This window comes from Cryptomeria japonica, chromosome 3 (assembly GCF_030272615.1).
Source record: "Cryptomeria japonica chromosome 3, Sugi_1.0, whole genome shotgun sequence".
In the NCBI taxonomy this organism is placed as follows: Eukaryota; Viridiplantae; Streptophyta; class Pinopsida; order Cupressales; family Cupressaceae; genus Cryptomeria; species Cryptomeria japonica.
In genome coordinates this window covers 418,126,919-418,146,005 of record NC_081407.1, presented here as the reverse complement: position 1 = coordinate 418,146,005, position 19,087 = coordinate 418,126,919, and the positions used below count along the sequence as shown (strand labels likewise).

Genomic DNA, 19,087 nt, shown 5'->3' with positions numbered 1-19,087 from the left:
TGCACAAAATTGGATTCCAAGAGCCAAAAACTCATGTGTACAGGATACAGTGAAAACCACAAAGCATATCAGCTGATTGATGTAGACATGGATCATCTCATATTGAGTCGTGATGTTGTTTTTGATGAAGAACGAGGGACATTTCAGCTCTCTTCTCCTATTTTGTGCCCTAAGGATCAACCTCTAAAGGCTAAGTATTTAGGTGTTCGTCTTCCCTTAGGTACACCTGATGGGAGGGATTCAGCAAACTATCAACCTCTAAAGGCTAAGTATTTGGGTGTTCGTCTTCCCTTAGGTACACCTGATGGGAGGGATTCAACAAACTTTGACTCTGAAGTTGTGGAGTTGTTGTGACCATTTCACACATCGCCCCATCGCAAATGGGGACCCCCTCTTTTTGCTCGCCTTTTGCTTCGTTTTTTAGGATTTTGTTAGTCAGTTAGTTGTCTAGATTTAGGGTCAAGCCTTAGGGTTTTTATTTTTGTCTTTTCAGGCCAAAATCCAGTCGTTTTTGAGAGCTTTTGAGCTTCCTTTTCTAGGATGCAAATTTTGAATGCAATGAATTCGCTAGAATGGTCTAATGTTCATTTGGAATGTTGATGCAGAGCTTAAATTTGTCTAAGTGTTGAGAGTGAAGTGTGAATTTTTGTCCGATTGAATATTTTGACTAAATTTTGACTTTTTTGATTTTTGGTCCTGGGCATTGGAAATGATTTGTTTTTGCCTTGTGAAGTGTTAAAATGTGAAAAATCATGTTATTTTGACCTGTAGGAGCAAAATCGCTCCTGTCCCTCAGTGAAGGACGGGAGCTCATTTTCAAATATCTCACTATTCCTGCAGAGTCAAGACGAATTTCAAATTGGAAGTGATGGAGAACGACGAGATCTTTCCATTGAATATAAATTGAAGATTTTCATGAGCACCGAAACGCCTCTAGGAGAAAAATCGCTCCTGTCCCTCAGTGAAGGACCGGAGCTACAAATCAAATTTTGCCTTGTCCTGGCGAGATTTCGTTGACTTGATGATTTGAAGAGGTCCAAAGGAAGATGCTTTACCAAATGAATATAATTTGAAGTGCTAACACAAAGGAGAATGGTCCAGAATGCAAAGTTCGCTCCTGTCCCTCTCCAAGGGACCAGGGCGAAGTACCTTATAGCTCCTGTCCCTCTCCCAAGGACCAGAGCGATGTCCTTCATGGGGCAAAATCCAGGCAAAAATCAAGACAAGTTTACGTCCAAAGGCAAGGAAGAGCGTGAGATGAACTCATTGAATACAAATTGAAGATTTTTAAACGTCCACAAGGGTCCCAAAATGCCCAGTTCGCTCCTGTCCCTCAGGAAGGGACCAGAGCGATTTTTGTTATAATTGATTTTCTTGCCAAGTTGCAAACGATATCAAGGCATGGATGAATGGAGTGGAGCATGACGAATCCGTTGAATATAAATTTGGAACCTGACAAAATGAAATGAAGGCCACAAGAGATGGATCGCTCCTGTCCCTCTCCAAGGGACCAGGGCGATACAATGGTTATATTGCCTTTTACTTAAGTTTGAAATCGATCTAAGTCAAGACGAACGGTGGCAAGAACATCTTAAGGCATCTTCATCGAGCACAAGCACTTAAAGGTCATCACAATGAAGAAATTTGCACCCTAAGACCTAGTTCGCTCCTGTCCCTCAGGAAGGGACCAGGGCGATGCTGGATATATTGGCCATTTCATGCAAGATTTACGTAAGATCAAGGGTTTGCAAGGTCTTAGAAGGTCCATGGCATGATTAGAGGGTGATACAAAAGGATTTTGAACGTAAAATGATCATCAAATTAAACATAGAGACCATATCGCTCCTGTCCCTCTCCAAGGGACCAGGGCGATTTGCTTTGGATTCTTCGTTTTGCTCCAAGTTCATGCCAAGTCAAAGCTTCGCAAGGTTATGCAAGGTCCAAGGCATTCTTTGAAGAGGACGTGCAAGTGTTTTGAACGTCCAAACGTTGCTAATCAAGTTAAAGAGCTCATATCGCTCCTGTCCTTTGGACAAGGACCAAAGCGATCCCATCAAAAGCACTCATAATCCTTCACAGTCAAGGCAAGGCGAGGATGAACAAGGTAAAGGACGGCGTTTGGAAGACATCACAACGAAGATTGAAGTTTAAAGTTGCCAAGATTAAGGAGAAAGACATGGATCGCTCCTGTCCCTCTCCAAGGGACAAGGGCGATGATCCCTCTAAATGTCCAAACACCATATGCAAACAAATGGAACGAGCATAGAAGGAACGAACAAAGATGTTATTCGCTCTACAATGAAGGATCGAAGATCAAAAATGCGAGGTCTACGTGAAAACATGGAGATCGCTCCGGTCCTTTGGACAAGGACCAGGGCGATGAACACCCAAAGGCACTTATGCGCACATGCAAGGCAATCAAATTCGAAGGACCCATCAAAATGATCGATATTGAACGTGGAAGGGAAGGAGATGAACGTTGAAAACATGACAAAATCATGGATCGCTCCTGTCCCTCTCCAAGGGACCAGGGCGATGAGGTACGTCCCTTTCGTTTTCATAATTTTGGCGCCAAATAAACATTTCAAATTTCCCTTAAATGCTAAGTTCGATAAAATCGAAAATCCTATTTAAATTAGCATTTAATATGGCGTTGATCATTTATTAATTATTTTGCCTTTATTAAAAAAATCGAAATTTATAAATTAAAACGAAAGGCATTTAATTAATCATTAATTAATTAATAAAAAATCGAATTGGAGCGCTCATATATGGAGGTCGGCCTTGTTATTTAATTAAAAAATCATTTAAAAATCATTTGAAATTGTTATATTTTACCAAGTCGGCCTTAGTAAATGGAGAGATGCAAGCGCTATATATAGGGGGGTGAAAACTATTATTTTCACATCATTATTTTATCCTTCTACATGCGAATTGAGGAAAGCGAAGATAGTGCGAAGTGTGTTTGAAGAAGTGCGAATTCCATCCAAGGTGGCGTAAGCAATCAAAGGTGGTGCGATACTTAAAGACCTTCATTTGAGCGAATTTGCTAAGAGTTGAAGACCACGTTAAAGGTGAATTTGAAGATCACATTGAAGACAAAGGTGGCGAAATTAATATCTTGAGGAGATAACGTTGAAGATCATCTATACCTCAATTTTGCCTAGGCGATCTTTTGTCTTTTTGCATTCTAGAGCTAGCTCTCTATTGAGGTATGGCGATTTGATTTCATTGTTTTATTTGTTCTTCGTCATATTTTAAGTTTTGAAATTTTGAATTTTGAATTTCAGTAAGCTCAGTCGTTTTTAGGAAATGATAACTCTAAAGTCTTATCATGAGGTTTCCTAAAAACTTTATCTCTCTAATCAACGTTATTCATTGCAAAATATGGTTCTCATAATGAAATGGTGTGTAGGTATGGCGACCCCGAAGGCGGGAGCATCCACCAGCCGCTCGGCTCTTATGAAAGAAGATCAGAAGACCGAAGAAGTGGAGACCAAGATCGTGTCGAAGTGGAGCAACATTGGAGATACAAACTTGGGGAACTTTAGCACGAAGAAGTTTCGAGAGGTCCCTTACATTGGCAAGCCATCACCTGTCGCCCGGAGAATAATAGAGAGTGGCATCATCAAGGCGGCCGGTTTTTCTCCAGCTATTCAGTGCCACGAGTTGATGATCGAGTGTGCCCGTCACTACAATCCACAGTCCAGGACAATTGTGTCCAATGAGGGAAACACTTTGGCGTACCTTTCAGAGGAAGCTATAAGTGAAGCTTTCCATCTTCCAGAGCACAGGGACATGATATATAAGAGCATTGAAGGAGCCAGATCAGTTTACGATGATGATCCAGATGCTTGCCTAAGCATAATCAACAAGAACTGGCTACTCAAGAGTCGTCCCCGTCTAAGCAAGGTACCGAACACACCGCATCGGATTGATTTCCAGGAGGAGTACAGAGATTTGATTACTATGCTCAACAGAGTTACAGGGGCCCCTCATGCCTTCTATTTTGAGAAGTGGATGTTTTACTTCATCCAGGTGATTGTTCAAGGAAAGGGTACAATACATTGGGCTAGGATAATTAGCCATTGCTTAGACGTACAGTTGAGGAGACTCAGGGCTACTAAGTCCTTCCACATGAGTTCATACGTCATCTATGCTTTGATCAGGAGTGTTGAGTACGCAGGACTACCTCACAGAGGAGTGATTGGAAGAGGACCCGGTGAGGTCAGAGCTTGTGAATCCTATGCCTACTTGCATCATCCGCCAGGGAAAAACTATAAGTTAGTCAATGATACCTTCACGATGAACATCACGAGGATGTTGCAAGGAGGGATTCACAATAGATTATCTCAGGACGCCCAGGAATTCATCAAGAGGTACGGTGCTTGGTTCATTCAGTTTCCCAAGTTTGCTTACATTAGAGTGCATGGATGTCCTTTACCACCATACATGTTGCCGAGATATCCGACAGACAGAATTGTGTTACTTGAAGTAACAAGGCAGTTGGCAGCATATGTGAAGGCATTCAGACACAGACATCAGAATGGAGTCCAAGTACCTATTATTTTGGGTAATTCAGTTGAGGTATGTCCTAATGTCTTAGCCATGGATGACGCAGAGAAGGAGTTAGCCTTGTATTCTTTTTCATCTTTTGCTTGGAGAGAGAGTTTTGATCCACATGGACATTTAGAGGAGACGGTCGGTAGAAGATTTAGACATGAGCATCAAATTGAAGATTTTATGATGAACCTCCTAGATGATCTTGAAGTGAAACGAAAGATACATTCTAGATTGCCTTTGGATTTCATCAGGAAATGCAGGATTTACAGAGTGGCCGACCAAGCTCAGGACAATGGCAGGCATATCCAGTCTTCCTATGATAGAGAAAGCAAAACAATAAGGTTGGATTGGAATGAGCCCGAGGTCGTGGATTTAGATGCTTTGATGGCACCAGTTTTGTCTTGTACTCGCAGATGGGTAGACGTTCAGCATCAGAAGTTGAGAGAACAAGGCATAGCTATGTCTTTTACTTTGGAAGAGAAACCAGCCGAAGGTGGAGCTAGTGTGAGTGAAGGCAATCCTAATCCTAGAAATTCAGGTGAAGGTAACCTTCGATGTGCTAGTGAAGGCAATCTCCATCCGAGAGGTTCGAAGAGAAAGGAAAGGTCAGAAAAGAAAGAGTCTTTCAAGAAAAAGCAAGGTGCCAACAAAGATCAAACACCAGGTACTTCTTCTAGACCAGAGAAGAGAACAACTCAAGTGGAAGAGTCCATGGAGTCTATGGTACAGAATGACAGGCAGGAGGAAGGACAGGCACAACATGTTTCATCAGATGGATCTCTCCAAGACTATGATTTAGATGAAGATAATGAAATGACATCTCCTCCCAGAGAAGAAGAAATAGTACATAAAGAAATTCAAGTTCAAGAAACAAGATCGAATATTCCAGATTGGTTGAAGGAAAGATTAACCAAGGTGATCGTAGTAGAGGACGAGGACAGTGCAATTGATTTAGAGAGCCTTGTTGGACGTTCACATGTGATAACAGAGAAGAAGAAGGCTACAAAGATGTCCAAGATGATTTGAGATGAGACTGGATCCAGAAAACTGCAGATAGCTACACCGGCAGCAGACAAATATGAGGGTGAGATCCTAGCAGAGGATTATGATATACAGACTATTGAGTTAGGACCATCCACAGCAGAGCAGACAATGGATGATGCTACCGACACATTTGAGGCATTGAAGGACAAGCTTAGAGAAGAAGTGGAAAAGAATAGAAAGCTTGAGAGAGAGGTCGGTGCATGGAGGACATATTTCAGTCACATCAATGAACCTTTGGGACGTCAGGATCCAGTTAGATCACCAGTGCAGGCATTGCCCCTTCAATCGATCAATGAAGCAGAAAGATTCAGGAACCTGGTCCAGCGTACATGTAGTTGGATGGATAGATCTCATACAGTGGCCATAGAGTTTGTTACAAGGATGACGAAGATCATTCATCAGGCTATCCAAGTTCTTGAGATAATCCACAGATTGATGGTAACAGTAGCTGCATTTGCCCATACCAAGGACGTTATCATCCCTGTCTTGAAAGTAATAAGACATACATCCAGAAGAATTTTAGCGCAGGAGAGGATCTTCGAGGGTGATTCTCACAGTTTATTTCAGTGGTCAACCTTACTCCATATAAAGAGTGTTCTCTTCGAGGACATCAGTGTTAGATGTGGCCAACTTGAGGAAGTGATCAATCCGATCCAGGACAGAGTATTTGAGGTACTTCGTACCATTCTTGGCAGAGAGATCGAGGTCGAGACAGATGTGGATATGCAAGAATTTGAGGATAGAATCAAGATCATCTTTCGCAAGGACGCAGATGTTACAGATGAGCAGTATGATCAGATGTTTGCCACCATGCTCCTGATTGATAGAACGAAGGAACTTGAACCTACTTGGGACGCAGCTCTTCTAGATGCATTCGATCAGGTCATCCACTTAGAAGAGAGTATCAAGAATCTTCCCGAGATTCCAATCACAGAAATCGAAGGAATCGTGACAAAATTCATTGCATATGCTAAGAAAGAAAATTGGAAAGGGAATAAGATTCTAGATGAAAGGTTGTTACAGATGACATGACATCTTATTTCTCATTAGTTGATACCTCCTAGGTTTTTGTGCCGAATTTAATATTTGGCTATGTATTTAATATTGTTCAGTAAAAAGGAGGTCATTTGTAACAAACCCTAATTAGGGTTTAGGTGTCATAATCTTGTCCGTTGATTTACTTTTAATCTGGACCTTTCATTGTAACTGGGGATGCTATTTATACCCCCATTTTTCATTTCATTTGGTAATAGTTAATAGTATAATAGAGGAGATAATAGAGTAATAGTAATATAATAGTCAATAGTTGATGTAAGAGAGATTAGAGTTAGAAGCAATTTTATTTTATAGCAAGATTGAGTCTTGAAGAGAGAAATTCAAGCAATTGTTGTACATGATGACTTGGAAATCAATAAAATATTGAAGTTATGGTGTTTTGTTGCAAATTTCTTGAGTTATCTTCATGGTTGTTTGATACACTTGAATCGTGCTCAATCGAAGTAGTTTGTTAATTTGAAAGACTAAGTGTGAGATTTGATATTTGGTAGGATTCGTAATCCAAACCACTAGCTTCTTGCTGATTGTAGGAACGCCTTGTGTGGTCGACTGGAGAACACTTTGAGTCCTTAATCTTCGATTATCATTGTGTCTTGGATATGTACCTTCGTAGTAGTGTCCTTGATCTTTGATGTATTGAGTATCATTTTATTACCTTAGAAGATCGCACTAATTTCAATTAAGTTGTTATCTTATGGCAAAATTGAAATTGGTTGAATCTTGCCAAGTCTCGTCCATACTAAGTCATTCATAGGGTTAGGCTAGATTAGACCTCTTTAAACCCTATCTTTTGCTATTTTTTGAAAGTTCCTTTTAGTTTAGTAAAATCTTCGAGCTTTAGAATACGTAAGACCCCTTGGAGGAAACAGCAAATCACATCATACCACTAAAAAGCTTGTCCACACGTAGAGACCCTACTAAAAGAACCTTGGAGTCCACCTAACTGATCCTTTTTGCAGATCTTCAGCAGTTAGAGACTATTTTCTCAAGAGAGGATAAGATGCCTATTGGTATTTTATTCTGTGTATGATTGTGTATAAAATACACGTCAACAGGAGTCTCCCAGGCATGTTATTGCACCACTCGACTTTCCTCAAGAAAATGTTGATCTTCATCTCGATGAACTTGTTCCAGCCATCCTAGGTCCAGTTGCTCCTCTTGAATCAGATGTTGGTACTTCTACTCTCCAGCCTAAATGGTGTGCCAAGACCACAGGTGATCTTCATGATGAAGAGCTCATTGAGGGTAGATCATCTAGAAACAAGAGCAAGAGCATATAGTAAATTTTTCTCTTATGGCCAACATTCACAATGTTTATGAGCCTCAAACATATACAGAGGATAAAGGTATACATGAGTGGGAACAAACTATGGAAGCTGAACACCACAGTCTTATGAAGAACAACACTTGGGTCCTATCTGATCTTCCACCCACGAAGAAGCCCATTGGTATAAAGTTAAGTATAAGGCTAATGGAACTCCGTATAAGTACAAGGCCCAACTAGTTGCTAGAGGCTTCTCACAAGAAAGAGGGCATTGAATATGAGGAGTCTTTTGCTCCTACAACCAAAATGAGTACAATTCGGCTCGTCCTTGCCATGATAGCCTAACTTGGTTGGAAAGTCCATCAAATGGACGTCAAGAGTGCATTCCTCAATGGTGAGTTGCAAGAAGAAATCTATATGATGCAGCCTCTTGGTTTCAAGGTTGCCGGTAAAGAACACTAGGTATGCAGACTGGTGAAAGCACTCTATGGCCTGAAATAAGCTCCTCTGGCTTTCAGAGGTGTCCTTCCGATTCCAATCTATATATCAAAACTATTGGTGGTGATATTCTTCTACTTGTCATCTATGTTAATGATTTGATTATTACTGGTAGTTCGACACTTTTGATCGAGTAGATCAAACAAAATTTGTGCTAGTCATTTGACATGACAGTATTTTTATCTCTTAGTCGAAGTATGCCAGGAGTCTACTGGATATGTTTTGGATGCACAATTGTAAACCTGCATCTACACCTATGGAGAAAGAGCTGAAGTTTGTGAAATCAGATTCACCTGTGGTGGATGAATCAACGTTCAGGCAACTAGTGGGCAGCCTCATCTACCTCACCGCCACTAGACCTAACCTCAGATATGTTGTGGGCTACATCTCTCGCTTCATGATAGCCCCTAAAGCTGAACATTGGGTTGTAGCGAAGCGTATGCTGAGATATGTGAAGGGCACCTCTGACTTTGGCATTTTGTATGGCAGAAGCAAATATCCTAGACTCATTGGTTTCACAAACTCAGATTGGGTAGGTTCTGTTGATGAGAGGAAGTCTACATCTGTGTATGTCTTCAGTCTGGGAACAGGTGCAGTCACATGGAGTAGCAAGAAGCAGCAAGCGGTAGCTCTTTCCTCGACCGAAGCAGAATATCGGGGAACTATTAAAGCAGCTTGTGAGGCAGTTTGGCTTTGAAAGATGTTTTTTGACATGCAAATGTCTCAAGCAAGTCCTTCACCACTCTTCTGTGACGATCAAGGGGTGCTTAAACTTGTAAAAAATCTAGTCTTCCATGAACGAACCAAGCATGTTGAGCTTCATTGTCATTTCATTTGACAACTTGTTGAAGATGGATCTGTTCAGTTGCAGTATGTTCCAATTGAGGATCAGACTGCAGACATTCTCACAAAGTCTCCTAGTCCAGACAAGTTTGTAAAATTTAGGGGGCAATTTGGTGTAGTTGACAAATTGACCATTAAGGGAGGGTATTAGATTAATATTTGCATATCTTATTATGAATGGTCAATAATGTATTTCTAGTTAAATTAGATTCTTTCTAATTTAGTCTTCTATTATCGATTGTTTCTTTAGGAAACATTGTCAATGTAATTGCCTATATGTACATTCTCATTTGTTAAATAAAATTAAGCAATTACCATTGTAACACAAGGTGGGCTGTAATATGCCCTAAAGAGAAGTGTCTTGCAAGATTTCTTTCTTCACACAATCAGCTAATGAATCTGGGCTTGAAGAATGCGACTTTACTTGGTGCAATCAAGACAATATGTAGTTGAAAATTACATTGATTTCTCTTATAGATACTAATATGGTGTCTAAGAGCCAGAACACTGTTGAAAAGCATTTTGACTTCATATTGTCGTTTCATTGACTGTCGACCTAAAAATCATTAGCAATTCTAGACTAAGGGAAGTTTCAGTTTCTGCACCTCCCAGTTCCACCTTTGCTCTTGACAGTGTTTCCATTGATGAGAGGTATGTGAATGTTTGCCTTTGTATCACTAATGCTATTGTCTTGATCTCATATTCAATCCTTGGCTGATCATGTTGGGCCTTTGACCAATGTGGAATCCAACTCAACTTGGTGTACCTAACTGCCAGCAATCTTGTTCTGGCTCCATTGTCAATGCCCACGTGGAATATTCTTGCCTTCCACCCATCCTGGGTCTGGTAAGGACAAATACCTCCATAAATATACTTTTTATTCCTTGCTCATTACTATCCTCTTTTGTATCAATGAAAACAGTCACAAAGCTGTGAAGTCTCTCAAGACTTGCCAACCAAATATCTCTCCCATGTAAGCGCTGCCTGATAGATGTTCATGGCAAATCAGATGGTCATATAATTGTGCTTAGCATATGGTTTTGGCTTTTGCTGTCACAACAAAGGATAAGACTTCTCCTTACAATGCAATGGAATGTGCATTTAAAAGTAGCAGTAAGGGCTTGATATGATCTAACCTAGATTGCCTTTATCTGATATCCTTTCACCCTCTTCTGCCACATTTATCATTTAATTCATAAAGCATTCTTGTTTGCTTTAGCTATGGATGTGGCTGCCAGTTGGGAATGATTTGAATGACATTTGGTTTTCACAAACCAAGTCATAAATTCCCTAGATCGGTATTTGTGGATCTATCTTGTTGAGGTTAATTGGCTGGCGTTTCTTGAAAGTACCTGATTTTTTACAAAAATCAGATTTGGTAATTGAAAGTGAAATAAAAAGAATGATTATAATTTATAATTACAGGTATGAGTATTTCTAATCTCTAAACTCAAGCTTTCTTTTGCTTTAGGAGGTTGTGGTGAGTGAATACTAAGTCATTCATCCATTCTTGTGTCAAAAGGGCTGCAAGTACAGTCACACGTGAATGAACTACATGGTTAGCTCAAAATGTATGTGTTCAAAAGCACTTCAAGTATAGTCACACGTGAATGAACTAAATGGTTAGCTCAAAATGTGTATTGACATCTAGAGAAGATTTGTAGCTTCTTGGCCACAAAAATTCCACCATTACGCTTAAAAACACATTATTTCAAGATGATATCATGTAAAGTTTATTGAAAATTTAACACCTTTAATGTGTATGTCTATAATGTAGAGGTTGTCAAAAGTTTATGGAGTCTACTCGGTATTGTTGTGACGTATTCACACATCACCCCATTGCAAATGGGGACCCCTACTTTTTTTTGCTTTCTGGGGTTTTTTTTTAGGTCTTTTAGGGTTTTGTCTGTTAGCCTTTGCATTTTGAGTGTTGCCAGGGGGATCACTAGGATGGCAAGCTCTGTTTGAGCGAAGGGGAGTCAGCAGGTGCTCTAGGTTAGGGTTTCTTTGAAAGCCTCCCTTAGGCCTAGTTTTGCTCTTGTTGCTAATAGTGTCTTGTTTGAGTTTCAGGAGGTCAATGAAGCTTGGTGAGTGAATATCATCTTTGAAGATCTGAGTTAGGTCAAGTTGGTGAGTGATGAAGTCTGGATTGTCATCTTGATCTTCAAATGTCCTGAAATTTGGCTAAGTCTGGAATGTCATCCTGATCCTGAAATTTGACTAAGTCTGGAAAATTGAAGAATCCTCCAAAAACTAGATTTTACATTATAACTCTTGAAGGTCCGGAACCACTCTCAAAGATCCTGACAGTATATATGAAATATAACTTAAACCTTATATCTTTCTTCTTTCTTATACTTAAATGTTATATTCCATATATGAATCCTGACGGAGAGTCCAAAATGTCAAATTTCGCTCTTGACCCTTCCAAAGGGTCCAAATCGAATTTCAATTTCGCTCTTGACCCTTCCAAAGGGTCCAGAGCAAAATTCTCCATAAGACATTCTACTTTGACCCAAACTTAGAACTTACTCATTCCCAGGCATTATTGAGGGCAAAACACTTGTTTGAATGAAGAAATGTGAGAAATGAAGTCAAGATTTGAGCCTAAATGTGAATTTCGCTCTTGACCCTTCCAAACGGTCCAGAGCGAAATTCTTAGAAGAGACCTTTTTTCCTCTTTGTTTGCACGCAAACCTTGTTCCTTGGGCGTAGTTGGAAGGAGAATGATGTGTCTTTGCCTTTTGAGGTGATAGAATGTGAAAGAATGAAGGATTTTTGACCAAAACAAGAATTTCGCTCTTGACCCTTCCAAAGGGTCTAGAGCGAAATTCTTAGAAGAGACCTTTTTTCCTCTTTGTTTGCATGCAAACCTTGTTCCTTGGGCGTAGTTGGAAGAAGAATGATGTGTCTTTGCCTTTTGAGGTGATAGAATGTGAAAGAATGAAGGATTTTTGACCAAAACAAGAATTTCGCTCCTGACCCTTCCAAAGGGTCCAGAGCGAAATTCATTTTTTCTCCATTTTGCTCTTTAACTTGACCTAGTTTGGAGCTTCTAAGGAATGATTTGAAGGCCTTGGATGCATATTTACCTTGGAGAGAAGGTTTGAAGCAATAAAATGATGGAAATCAACCTGGAAGGGGAATTTCGCTCCTGACCCTTCCAAAGGGTCTAGAGCGAAATCCTCATTTGACCCCCCTATTTTGCCCAAGGCATTGAAAAGCGAAGTTTTCAAGCTAGTTTGATGGTGGATTGCCTTGATTGTGGTGAGAAGAAACTGGTTAAATCAAGTTTGAAGTGAGTTAAGGAGGAAAGAGGTGTGAAATCAACCTAAAACTTGAATTTAGCTCCTGACCCTTCCAAAGGGTCCAGAGCGAAATTCTTAGAAGACACCCACTTCTTCCTTGACTAGACCAAGATCTTAGTTTCTAAGGCATATTGAGAAGGTTTTGACATGTTATTGCCTTAGGAAGTGAATGAAAGCATCAAAATGTGAAGATTTTGTCCAAGATCTAGAATTTCACTCCTGACCCTTCCAAAGGGTCCAGGGCGAAATTCTTGCAATCACCTATTTTTCCCTTAGAGGAGTTCAAGTCCTTGGTCTTTATGGGGTGGATGGAAGTGAGATAACATGTCTTTGCCTTTTGAGGTGGTTTGGAGTTGGAGAAATGAAGAATCAAGCCTAGAACATGATTTTCGCTCCTGACCCTTCCAAAGGGTCCAGAGCGAAAATCTCCATGGACCTCATTTTCTTCCTTGTTTGGCCAAGTTCTTAGTGTCCAAGGCATGTTGTGAAGGTTTTGATATGTTCTTGCCTAAGGGAGTGATGGGATGTAAAAATGTGAAGGATTTTGTCCTAAAACTAGAATTTCGCTCTTGACCCTTCCAAAGGGTCCAAAGCGAAATTCATGAAAAACCTCTTTTGCTTCCATGTTTAGGCCCCAAACCTTGTTCCTTGGGCGAAGAGTGGTGTATTTTTACCTTGCAAAGAAGATTGGAGTTGAAAAGATGAAGAGTCAAGCCTAGAGTTGAAATTTCGCTCCTGACCCTTCCAAAGGGTCCAGAGTGAAATTTCACAAAACCACTCTTTTCTCTCAATTTTGTGCCAAGTCAAGTGTGGACTAAGATGAATTAGGATTGGAGATGTCTTTGGGCATAACTTTGGGTCGCTAAAAATCAACAAATGTGAAGGAATTAAGCAAAAACAAGGATTTCGCTCTTGACCCTTCCAAAGGGTCCAGAGCGAAAATCCTAAAACCTATTCTATCCTTCAAAATTTGTGTCAAGTCAAGCCTAGGCCAAGGTGAGAGAAGTTGGGAGATGCCCCTAGGATTGTCTTGGAATGGGTTTTGGCCATCAAAGATGAAGATTTTAGGCTAGGACAAGGATTTCGCTCCTAACCCTTCCAGAGGGTCCAGGGCGAAATCCTAAATAGGTCTTGTCCCTGGCCATGGTTTTTAGCGAAATTCTCCTTTTTAGCCATTTTGAGGCCAAGTAAATGTTGTTATGTTGAGAGATAGATCCAAAGGTGAGAATCAAGTAAGAACAAAGTGAGAGGAATGGAGTTGAGTGAGGGAAAACAAGCAAAACATGAATTTCGCTCCTGACCCTTCCAGAGGGTCCAGAGCGAAATTCTTGAAATCCACCATTTTCTCCTTGGGCGAAGCCAAAACATTGATTCTTGTGGCATGGTTGAAGGTGGAGTGAGGTATTCTTGCCTTGCAAGATGATTTGAGGTAAAGAGAGTGTAAGATCAAGCCTAAAACTAGAAATTCGCTCCTGACCCTTCCAAAGGGTGTAGGGCAAAATTCACAAAAATGTCCTTTTTCTTCCAAATTTGTGCTAGGCCAAGATCGTGATCAAGGTAGATTGGGCTTAAAGATTGCCACAAGCATGCTTTAGAGGGGATTGTGAGTGAAAGAAGTAAGTATTTTGAGCTAAGGGAAGAAATTCGCTCTTGACCCTTCCTAAGGGTCCAGGGCGAAATTCTCAGTTTTACCTAACTTGCTCATGATGAAGGTCAAGACATGGATTCCTAGACTTTGGACAAGAGAAAGATAGCATATGCTTGTCTTGGAGGCATTTTGAACCAATAAAATGATGGAATTTGAGCTTAAACAAGAATTTCGCTCCTGACCCTTCCAGAGGGTCCAGAGCTAAAATCCCAATTAGGTCTTGTCCTTGTCCTTGGCCAGGGTCCAGGACGAAATTTTATGGGGCCTGTCCCTGGGAAGGATTTCAAGCGAACTTCATTTTGATAACTCTTATTGATGATTTAAGGTAGAAAATGTTATGTGAAATGAATTTATTATGTATCCTTAATCATCTTTTGGCTTATTTTGCAGATAAAAGAAGACCAGGCCAGATCAAGGACGACCTCTTCCAGTCCATCGTCATCAAGGACGTTCCACATGCAAAAAGGGAGGACTCAAGGTGCTTTGAAGCGTTGGAAGACTAGGGGTGTTCAAGTTAGCCTCAAAACCTCATTCTACCACAAGATGACAAAGAAAGGCTTTGCCAGCACTTCAGGGCGAGATATGCTACTGGAGAAGGAAGACTTGACAATAAGGAAGCCTGGTTAAGCAAAGGAAGTACATCATTCATCATATCAAAGACAGAGGAGGATCAACCAAGTCACAAGTGTTAGACAAGGTGGCATCCCAGTCATCATTCCTCCGGTCGGATTGGTCCACCTTAGCGTGTCCAGATTCAATGTACTTGACTCATCGGGGACGACACAAACTTCGAGGCACCTACCCTTGCTTCCTATTGGTCCTCACTCTTGGAATGTAATTTTCTCATTGGCTAAGGAAGTTTGTTGTAACAAACCCTAATTAGGGTTTCTATCCTGTAATCCTAGCCATTGATTCTAAATCAATCAGAGCCGTTTCTTTGTAAAGGGTTCTCTATATAAAGCCTTGGCTCGTCATTTGTAAAGGTTAATAGTTAATAGTTGGTTAATAGATAATTGTCAAAGATTGATTAATAGAGAATAGATAGTAGAATAGCAAATAGAGTAGCAATTAGAGTAGATTAGGAGGACCAGGCAAGAAATTGTTGCCATTGATTGTAAATAAACTCCATTTTCATTGAAGTTATGGTGAAGTGTGTTGTTTCTTTGCAATATGCATGGTCTCTTGTTGAATCTTCATTTTAGATGATAGATAATTAGATTGAATGAAAGAAGTTATTGAATGCACTCACATGGAATCCACCTAGTCCAAACCACTAGCCTTTTGCTGACTGTAAGTGCGCCTTGCGTGGTCAACTGGCACAGAATGAACTTAATCTCAAGTCGTTACACGTCTATTGTTCATGCATTAATTTGAATGATGATCAGTATTTGATGGTATCCGATTTGAATATATTTGAAGCATCCCTCAGAAGATCGCACTAAGTTGGTGTCGGATTGTTCAAGCCTGATGGTGAGACCCAGCCCAGTAGGACTCCACCTAGTCGTTCATCCATCTTCTTGCATTCTAGGACTTAGAGTAGACTCTCTAAACTCTGTACCTTTTGCCATTTCTTTATCTTCCAACCAGTAGATAGGACTTGAGTTCCAGTAAATCAGACATTCAAGTCGTTGAAAGTAAGTCCCCTTGTGATTCTAGCAAAATCACATCATACCACGAAGAGCTTATCCACACGTAGAGACCCTACATACAAGAACCTTGGAGTTGCCTCGATTGATCCTTCGGCGAGATCTTCTGCAGTCGGGAAACTTTGTTCAAGAGAGGATAAAATACCTTGGTATTTTATTCTGTGTTTGCATGTGCATAAAAACACATCAACAGGTATGAAGGTCTTCTTGCCTTGCATAGTGGCCATACCTGAGAGAAAAACCCTTGCTTGCTTGTATTTAGCAACATGGAAGGGGATTGCATCTATTGTTCTTATCTCCTATTGATTATGACCCACAGTGTCATGTACATGTCATTGTTATTTTCCATCAGTGTTCCACAGCTGTTGGGGACAGGGAGACAGGGGGACGCGGGGATAGGCTTCGGGGACGAGGGGACAAAGGGAAAAAGTTTCGGGGACAGGTTTCAGGGACGGGGGGACTTGGGTCTGGAGGGGGGAAATGCGTTTCCGTGGAACACTGTTTTCCATCTAACTCTCATCACCTCCTTGGTCCTATCCATGGTCTCATACCAATAGTCAATTGAGGGTTTCTCCTCATTGACCAGTTTGAAAATTTATATTTGAAGCTCTAAAATTTGACCACTTATCTTGCTACATCCAGAAAACTTGCAAAAAAAATCTACTTTGCCACTAATCTGCCATAAATTGATTGGTGAAGCCATACTCTATGCACTGATTTGAAACAAACAGTTGCGTCAAGTTCATTTTTTGTTGCCAAAGAGTGCAATGCAAGTGTACAGAAAATCTTGTCACCTCAGGTCGAACTAGCTCCTTGTCTTCTATGGAGGGGTGCATCATACATAATACCTTCATGTGGTTGTAAATCAACTTGGTAATAGTGTGAGCCTTTTGCAATGCCTTTTTAATCCATTCAAGTTATCTCATGTTGTCTAGGGTTAGATCAAGGCAATGTGGTATGCATGGGCTAAAAAACAGAGCGAGACTTGTGCTAGATGTGGTTAATATAACATCGAATGATCATCACATCATCACTTAGCTAGTATCTGTGAACTTATATATGGCCTCCACTAACAAGTTATGGTCACATGTATAGTATCATCACCCACTAAAAGTACACAAGCAATTGTGAACTCGAGTATTTTTTTGGTACCCTTTTGACAAGCTACAATGCATAATGATGAAACCTGAGAATTGCCCAATCAATTTCAAAAGACTGTTTTTAGTGTGCAAATAAAAAGTTAAAATTTTTTCAAAAGATATGGTTGTTTTTTCAGTCACAAAAGCCTGTCCAAAGTATTTTGGAAAAGGTATTTGGTTATGGCATCGAAAATTGAAATGTTTGGAGTATTTTGACCTGTTATTCACAGTTGCATCCTAATTTTTCAAGAGTAATTTTAGCATAGTTTCTCTACATTTTAATGTATATTTTATAGCAGCAATCTTTTTATCAGAAAAAAACATCACTTTCACCAATTGATATAATTTTTGTGCTTTATCATTTCTGGTTTATGATCTTTTTGTCTAATATAATAATATCATCAGGGGCAACAAACAGGCCGCAGGAGCTTGATGAAGCTGCCAGAAGGCGTCTAACAAAGCGTCTATATATACCACTGCCTTCTACAGGTACAGGCTACAGAAGTAATTGTTTTGTCATAGGTTTCCTGTAAACTTGGAAGACAATCTTGTTCACAGTCAGTTGTCCATTTCATGAGTTAAATTTCTGCTCCATGTTATTGCAGAAGCCAGATCATGGATAATAAGGAATGTATTGGACAAGGATGGCTTGTTTAATCTTTCAGATGAAGAATTGAATTCTGTTTGCAAAATTACGGATGGCAAGTGTTTAATTTTGCTTAGCTTTTGAATACTGATACCCTTTGGTAGTTATGTCTCTTGTGGAACTATTTTTTCTTGCATTGTACTTTTTGCAACACTTTGCTGTTTTGCTGATGGAAATACTGACGTGCCAGGTTATTCTGGATCTGACATGAAAAATCTTGTAAAGGATGCTTCAATGGGACCACTTAGAGAAGCCTTACGCAAAGGGATTGACATCGCAAATTTAAGGAAGGAGGATATGAGGCCAGTCACATTACAGGTTGGAAAGATAAACAAATGTATTTGAATAATATATTAATATGTTCTATCACACGTAGTGGACAGCAGTGGCTATTATGTTACATTGAACTATTTGTAGTAATGGAGTTGTTTTATTTTATCACAATCTGCCATTTTGTAATAAATGTGTTGTTCCCTGTGCAGGATTTTCAGAAAGCTCTGCAAGAAGTAAGGCCTTCTGTTTCCCAAAATGAACTTGGAATCTATGAGGAATGGAATCAACAATTTGGCAGCTTATCACTGTAGTTGTTTGATGAGAAATGTCCTGAAAGTAATGATCTTTGCCTATTCTAATGTGATGAAGTATTTTACTTCCATCTTTTTTAAGCAATCTTGGTCAAGTTCAAACACACAACAGAAGGGATTGCAGTTATAAAACATGCCATCTTTGTTCAGCCTCAGTACATTTTAGTGGTGGTCTTAATGCAAAATTCTCAGGAATCTGAAACTGTCTTCAGCGGTGACAAGTGAGTGTATTTCAGTCCTAAAGTTACTGTATTCATTATGCTGACCAATTTGTAGCACGGCAATTTGTTGATTACCAATGCAACATTTTCTTCAAAGCTTATTATAAGGATTGTCCTGTTGTACTAAGAAAAGGAATGGGCCTGTCATCTAAAATTACCAAATATATTGTCAAACACAGTTTCCCAATGGACTATGGCCAAGTAAATTTGTTTTGGGTATCTTCATCATTTTTATACACAATAAAATCATCAAACATTGTTGACAATTTGCTATGAACTTCACTTCTGCATTGTGACAAACTTCATTTCAGTTTTTGATGTCCTTGGATCTGAAATACTTAGATAGTAGTAACCTCAGCCTAATTCAAAGTATCTTAAGCTGCGATTATTGATGGATCCAATTTTTTTTATTTACATAGAAGCATTGTTTTGATATAATGATAGGTTGAATAGAGATTATTGAAGCTATAAAAAACGTATCTGAATCTAAGAAATATTGATTATTAATGTACATTATTATATTGATTTTTTTATGATTATTTAAATTAAGATTGTTGGTCTTGATTTTTGTATAAGTCCACAATTTTTTTACGTTTACAGCCCATGCACAATAATTACCACCATAGG

General features: G+C 39.7%; 1 protein-coding gene across 1 annotated transcript in view; it reads left to right on the top strand.

The window, feature by feature from the left end:
• The window catches only part of LOC131070461 (ATPase family AAA domain-containing protein FIGL1), an 89,330-nt gene extending 70,604 nt beyond the window's left edge, over positions 1–18,726 (top strand). The window contains exons 10-13 of the mRNA XM_058006023.2: positions 17,415–17,498; positions 17,615–17,710; positions 17,846–17,973; positions 18,138–18,726. Coding sequence (XP_057862006.2) covers positions 17,415–17,498; positions 17,615–17,710; positions 17,846–17,973; positions 18,138–18,239 — 410 coding nt within the window. The 3' untranslated portion in view covers positions 18,240–18,726. The remainder of the gene's footprint in view (positions 1–17,414; positions 17,499–17,614; positions 17,711–17,845; positions 17,974–18,137) is intronic.
• Positions 18,727–19,087: the final 361 nt, after the last annotated feature.